Source organism: Tupaia chinensis, unplaced genomic scaffold, assembly GCF_000334495.1.
Source record: "Tupaia chinensis unplaced genomic scaffold, TupChi_1.0 Scaffold000187_1, whole genome shotgun sequence".
NCBI lineage: Eukaryota > Metazoa > Chordata > Mammalia > Scandentia > Tupaiidae > Tupaia > Tupaia belangeri.
The window spans coordinates 6068843-6075996 of record NW_006159662.1 but is presented as its reverse complement, the minus strand read 5'-3'; the positions used below and the strand labels follow the sequence as shown (position 1 = coordinate 6075996).

Here is a 7154-nt window from a genome sequence, read left to right as displayed (position 1 = left end):
AAAAGAAAAAAAAAAAGAGATGATCGACATGGCCTGAGCCAACGAGTGATCTTGCTCAGGCTCACCTCACCCACTTGCTGGTCCTCGGGGTTGTCTGCTGGTGTGGAGTGGATCCCACAATCCCAGACTCCGATGATGCTGCGAGTGGGCACGTGCTTTCCTGCCCAGCAGATTCCTGCCCGAGCCTGACGTGGTGGGTGGTTTGGTGAAGTCTTGTTTTCCCTTGCCAAGGCTCGAGTGAGGGCTTGTTTGCCTCAGCTACACTCGGACCCCAATCCCTAGAGGGTGCACCCGAAATGCACGGGAGGGAGGGCTTCTCAGCTCTGGGGTGCAGACAGAGGAGTTGGGGGCCCGGGAAATGAGTAAGTGGGGGAGTCTCAGCCAGGGCATGCAGCCAGTCAGCAGCGACTTTGCACAGCCGAGATGTTCCGGCTGGCTGCCCACCCACCATAACCCCAGACTTCCGGTGGGCTGGACTGGGCCTTGTTAGTTGCTCAAGGCCTGATTTTCCCTTTCCCTTTATCCAGGACCTCCCAGGCCAGCACAGTCGGTGTGCAATAAATGTTATTTTTTTAAAGAGGTTTTTGCTATAGGGTGCGTGGCTCACCAGAAAGAGAGACAGAAAGCAGGAAATCACCCCCCAGGGGGAATGGCCACGCTGCAATCCCTTCTCCTCCATTCTCCTGGGCACGCACACACGTACACCGGGCATGAGTTTAAGCTACCTGGTCCCAGACTGGAACCGCGGTCTACTACATGGGAGTTCAGCGACATAGTCATTACACTAACTGCTGGTCCCTGCAATAAATGTTATTTGAGAGAATTTTGGTGGTTTCGTTTATTAAGCAAGATAACCATGAGCTATGTTTGAATCTCATAGCAAGCAGGAAACTCCATTTACAGAGAAGGAAACTGAGGCTCATGGGACAGGTTTGCCCAAACTCCCCACCCATCTCAGAGCTGCAGTTGGAGGGGCTGTCCTGTCTGGGGCAGGATCTGCCACTTCAGCCTGGGTCTCTGCCCCTGGGCCTTTGCCTCTGGGCCTCAACAGCCATGTTGGGCAGGAGGTACCTTAGAGGCCCTGCCTATGTTGACACCCGGGGTTGGTGCCCAGGCTGGTGGCTTGGTCTCTGAACAGCGGCCTCGTGGGTCTGTGCAGACAGGTGGGCCAACGTGAAGGTGGAGTGTGAGCCGAGCTGGCAGCCCTTCCAGGGCCATTGCTACCGCCTGCAGGCTGAGAAGCGCAGCTGGCAGGAGTCCAAGAAGGCGTGTCTGCGGGGTGGTGGCGACCTGCTCAGCATCCACAGCATGGCCGAGCTAGAGTTCATCACCAAGCAGATCAAGCAAGGTGAGGCTGCCAGTCTCCACACTGGGGGTGGAGGGCAGGGCCTCTCCTGCCCTCCTGTCCTGCCCAGGAGGCTCAGAGAATGGCCTTTGCTCCTGCTGCTGGCCAAGGCTGACCTCTCAGTGTCCTCTCTCCTCTGCTGCTGCGACACACTCCCAGAGGTGGAGGAGCTGTGGATTGGACTCAACGACTTGAAACTGCAGATGAATTTTGAGTGGTCCGACGGGAGCCTTGTGAGCTTCACCCACTGGCACCCCTTTGAGCCTAACAACTTCCGGGACAGTCTGGAGGACTGTGTCACCATCTGGGGGCCGGTGAGACACCCCTCCCTATCTCAGGGCTGCCACAAATACACTCCCATTCTCCCGGTGCTACTCTAGCTGAAGGACGTCCTGCACTGTCCTACTCCTGGTGCCTGCCTATAACCCCTGCCCTCGGCCATCCCCCTCTTTCCCACTAATCCTTCCTCTTTCACAAGGAGTGACTGCCAGGGTTTGGGTCCCACCTCCACGCCCAGCTAGCTGAGTCACCCTGGGAAGATTACTAGAGGGCTACTGGGAGGATTAAGGGAGTTAACTAGTTCTTGGTTTCCTGCCAGCTGCTGTACCCTGCCAGCAGGTGGCATCAGCACCCCCATGTGGAGATGCTTCACAAGCAAGACTGCTCTCTGCTGCCCAGGGCCCTGTCTTCTCATGGACTTATGGGGCTTTGCCTCTGCCATTTGGTTTTGGCTTAGATGTGGTGTGAGCAGGCAAAGGAACTGATGCAAGGCTTCAAGCAGAAATGAGACCCTTTAGAAAGGGACAAAGCCATCGGGACAGGCTACCTGTCTCAGACAGACAGGGCATTCTGCTGTCACATAATGCACACAGTGTCAAGGACTCCAGTGACAAAACCATTTGCTTTAGGGGATGCTACTTTAAAGCTTTTCTTTTAATTGCCAGAGGGTATGTGTGCTCGCCAGAAAAAGAAAGATACAGTGAGCGAGAGAGAGTGAGAGAGGAAGCTCCCTAGTGCCCCAGCAGAGCACTGTCAGGCTGCAGTCCCTTCTCCATTTCTCCATCCTGCTGTGACTTGGGGCAAGCGCAGTGTATTCTTCATGCTCCTGGGGCTGGGACTGGCACTATGCTGTTGACCATGTAGGAGCTGGCTCCCTTAACCACCGGGCCGCAGGGCTTGTGCCTGTAAATACAGACCTTTCCCCATTTGGACAGTGCTTGTTAACTAGCAGGGCATTTGCATGTCAACGCTGTTTTCATCAACCCTGGGGGGGGCTTTGGAACGAGTCCTGCTCTCCCTGTTGTGCAGCGTGGGATGCAGAGATGTCAGGCCATAGCTCAGAATCACACAGAAGCCAGAGATAGAGGCAGGTCAAGAAACCAGAAGATTTGGGAGATTTGGTGGTAGTGGTGGGGGGAACTCTCCTTCACCCTGTGTCCCCAGGAAGGTCGCTGGAATGACAGTCCCTGTAACCAGTCCCTGCCCTCCATCTGCAAGAAGGCGGGCCAGCTGAGCCAGGGGACAGCTGAGGAGGACCATGGCTGCCGCAAGGTGAGGGGGTGTCTGGAGCTGCCCTGGCTGGGGCAGCCAGAGAGGCTGCCCAGGAGGGAGCAGTGGACAGAATCCCACTGGGCATCCTCCCTTCCCTACAGCCCCTCTTCCTCCAGCTCTTCTGACTGCTCTGTTTCTGAAGGAGTGACATTGGCGGGGGGCGGGGGACTATTGGAAGAAGCAGTGCTCCCCCCCATCCCGGAGTCCCCCTCCCTGGCAGTCACTTTCCAGGTACAGAGAGCACAAGAAGGCAGGGGTGTGCAGCCCCCCCTAGTCTGTAGGGGTGAGGTGGGTGTGGTCTCTGTACCCCAGTCCTGCTATTCCCCTGCTTTGTTGGCCCACAACCACACCGTAATCCATGTGTGCTGCTTGCCCGTGTCCTTGTGAGGGGTGAGGCTGCCCTGGGTGGGCACATGCCTTTTCCTCCTCTGTTCCTGGTACAGTGGGCTTCTGGGAGACTTTCAGAGAGGGTCGGGGTGGGGAGGGGATTAGGTGGGGTAGTGAGTGTATGGATGAGGCTGAGTGGGTGAGGACCCTGTGCCTCCTCCAGGCCCTCCCAGGCTCCTGTCCCGGCTCCCCATCCGAGCAGTGGTGGAAGCGTGGGTGTGGGGGGGGGTGTTGTGGGGGAAGTGTGGTGTGGTTGGGCGCTGCATACCGGCCACTCTACACCCCTCTGGCTCCTCCCTCCAGCCCCCTGCTGCTGGTCCTGCTCATTCTGTTTTCCCTTGGATTAAGCCCCTTACCACGCCCCACCCACACCCCAAAGCCTCCCCCAGGAGAGGAGGGGAAATACCAAGAGGAGTCTGCCCTAGGGGAGGAGGGAGAGAGCAGAGCAGAAATGAACTCAGCCAAGGGCTCTGGGGTCAGCATGGCCAGGGCTTGGCCAGCGGTTCCCTCCTGGCTGGGTAGAGTAGGTAGGTGGAGGGGAATCGCAACTGCTGGGCACCAGGGCCAGCCTGGAAAGCATGTGGGATGGTGTTGGGTGGCCACGGTTAACACCCCGGGTTCTCCAGGATCTTAGCACAGCTCCTCCTGGGTGTGTGGACCCCCATCACACCTGCTTCTCTTCTGCGCTGGCCTGCGGCCAGTCCTGCAGGGGGCGATACTGCTGCCTGTCTCTCCTCTGCAGCTTCTGACTCCTAGCTGAGGGTCTGCCCCTCCATCCCACCCCTGGACCAGGCACATCCTCCCTAACTCTGGCTTTCCAGGCCCCTGGGGACCACCCAGCCCCCTCCACATCCTGGCAACATTCCCAGCTTTTCAGCTCTGATTTCCTGGCTGGCTGGCCATTTTCCCACTGTGTCTCTTGGTTCAAATGCCCAAGAGAAGAGTACAGCGCGTCACGTATCTTTCCGAGCCAGGCCGCCGGCCGGTCACTGGCTGCCATCGGATCAGCTGCCCTGGGGCCTTGCTGCCACCCTGGGTCACAGTTGTGGGTAACGGTGAGAGGTGCAAGGGTGGAGAGCGAGCGACTGGGTGCAGAACACAGCCCAGGAATGAGTCTCTGGAGTCAGACCAGTCCCCTCTGTCCTGTGCACATCAGTGGCACCTCCAGGGCAGCCCCTGCCCCAGAGTGGAGAGGGTCCTCCCCACAGACGCTCCTCTCCCGCCCACTCTCTCGAGCCAGGGTTGGACGTGGCACAGCCCATCCTGCTACTGGCTGGGGGAGGACCAGGTGACCTATAGTGAGGCCCGGCGTCTGTGCACCGACCATGGCTCCCAGCTGGTCACCATCACCAACAGGTACCTGTGCCAGCCTAATGCAGCCCCTCTTCTCTTCAGAAGTTTATCTATTTATTTCATGAGAAAGAGGCACCTCCCCCGACAAGGTCGTCCCCCCAGTCTTAGCTGGTCTGATGCACTCATAGGCATACATTCGCACGCTCGGCAGGGAAGTCCCAGGGCGTAGACCAGGACCTTCTCATGTGGGCCCAGTTGGGTCAGTGCTGCTCCACCGCATGGCCCCAAGAATGATTCTCATTTGTTAAGCAAAGTTAGTGGGACAGGACCTGGGCGGGGCAGGGGCAGGCATGGCAGGAGGCCCAGGAAAGGCCTTGGTCATGTCTAGCTTTCTCTACTTTCCTTCTCAGCAAAGCAAGGGACAGTAAAAGGGGGAGTGGGCTGCCTCATGGGTCAGGGCCCCCGTTCCCTGAGCACAGTGCTAGCTAGGCCCGGCACCCAAGCTCCCTGGTGTGACCCATGGCCCCGGGAGTGGTGGGGGTGGGTGAGCTCCCTGCCTTGACCCGCCCATCTCCCGAAGGTTTGAGCAGGCCTTCGTCAGCAGCCTCATCTACAACTGGGAGGGGAAGTACTTCTGGACGGCCCTGCAGGACCTCAACGCCACCGGCTCCTTCCGCTGGCTCAGTGGGGATGAAGTCATGTACACCCACTGGAACCGGGACCAGCCCGGTGAGCCCCTCCCCTGGGCACTTGGTCTGCCCCCGTCTTTGATTTGCCTTGGTGACACGGAGAGGCCGCAGTGGACTGGCCCAGCCTCCAGGCTTCACAGTAACCCGACTCTGTGCGATGTGGCCTAGGGTTAGAAACGCTCTGGAGCCAAACTGCTGGCTTAGATCCCAACCCTGCAGTTTACTAGCTGCGTGTCCCCTGAGCCTCGGTCCCTCATCTGTCAAATGAGGAGAATGGTGCTTTCCTCAGGGCTGATGCGAGGCTTCACTCTATGTACGGCTAATGCTGTGTATGTAAAGCGCTAACAGCCAGACAGTGCTTAGAGCGGTGAGTGCAGCAAAGGGCTTGGTGTTCCTATTTCCTATTCTCGTCTTCTCAACCCTTTCAATAACCAAATGAGGTCGAGGAGGGGACAAGCTCAGAGAGGTGAGTGACTCGCCTAAGATCATGGAGCAAGGATGCAGGATCGTGGCTCCATTCCCTTCCTCTCACTGGCCCCTGCAGAGAGGCCAAGCTGGTTCCCAGTGCGGGGGCCATGGTGCTGCCCTGCAGGGCAGTGAGGGAGGAACAGACCGTAGGTCCTGCCTAGCCTGTGGGTCTCCCTTCTCCCTCCTTCAGGGTACAGCCGTGGGGGCTGCGTGGCCCTGGCCACAGGCAGCGCCATGGGGCTATGGGAGGTGAAGAACTGCACGGCCTTCCGGGCCCGCTACATCTGCCGGCAGAGCCTGGGCACACCAGTGACACCAGAGCTGCCCGGGCCAGACCCCACGCCCAGCCTCACTGGAGCCTGTCCCCAGGACTGGGCCTCGGACCCCAAACTACGGTACTGCTATAAGGTAGGATGGCCCGTTGGCATGGCAGAGGGGGTAGGGAGGACAAGAACAAGAGGCAGTCCCCCCCCCCCGGGGGGCCCAGAGACACCACACCAGGCTGCAGAGACAATCCTGGTGAAAGGCCTGTCAGGGGAATCTGAGGCCAGGAACATAGAAGGTAGAACCAATCAGTTTCAGGAGTTCCCCAATGTTGCGGCCAACCTGGCCACCCTGGGAGCTTGATAAAATAAAGTCTTCTAGGCTGCTACTTTGGAGATTTGAATTCAGTAGGTCACAAAAGACCTAAAATCCAAAAATCTGGAGTCTGCCGGTGGCATGGTGGTTAAGGTGGCCAGATCCCACATGGCTACCCGGATGGTTCAAGTCCTGGACCAGCAGCTTGAAAAACACACCAATGTGTGTTGAACGCCCAAAATCCCAGGGGGAGAAACGGAGAAGGGATTGCAGCATAACCGTCCCCCTTCAGGGGCACTTTCTTTCTTTTTCTCTGTCTCTCTCTGGCAGGCAAATGTGCCCTCTAGCAAAATTTAAAAAAAGAAAACCCCCAAATCTGTATTTTTGAACCCTGCTGAGTTTGGGAGCCACTGCCATAGTCTAAGGTCTTCTAGGGACATTTCCTGCTCCCTACTCTCTCTCTCTCTTGTTGCCAGAGGGCGTGTGCTCACGGCAGAGGGAGAGAGAACGAGAGACTCTCTCCAACAGGCCACATCAGGCCGCAGTCCTTTCGTCTCCATTCGTCCATCCCGCCAGGATCTAGGGCTCGCAGGCACCCGTGCCTGGTGTGCTTCTGAAGCTGCAGGGCGCGCCAGTCGAACCTCGGTTGGCCATGTGGGACCTGGCGATGGACAGCTGTCAACTGCTGTGCTGCCGGGCGGCCTTCGGTTGCCTGCAAGAGCAGAAGTCTAGGGGAGGGCGGGGACTTGGCCACAGCAAGCTGTGGCTCTGCTGGGTTTTGAGTCCAGAGCTCGCCACTGCTGGCCATGGGAGGGGCACGGGGCACTTCCAGGAGGTGCCCG

At 58.3% G+C, this 7154-nt stretch overlaps 1 protein-coding gene across 1 annotated transcript in view; it reads left to right on the top strand.

Annotated features, from left to right (window-relative positions):
• Positions 1-7154, top strand: part of MRC2 (mannose receptor C-type 2) — a 46692-nt gene that overhangs the window by 21695 nt on the left and 17843 nt on the right. Inside the window, exons 12-17 of the mRNA XM_027771140.1 lie at positions 1160-1348; positions 1505-1659; positions 2789-2896; positions 4524-4639; positions 5157-5305; positions 5924-6141. Of these exons, the coding sequence (XP_027626941.1) occupies positions 1160-1348; positions 1505-1659; positions 2789-2896; positions 4524-4639; positions 5157-5305; positions 5924-6141 (935 nt within the window). The remainder of the gene's footprint in view (positions 1-1159; positions 1349-1504; positions 1660-2788; positions 2897-4523; positions 4640-5156; positions 5306-5923; positions 6142-7154) is intronic.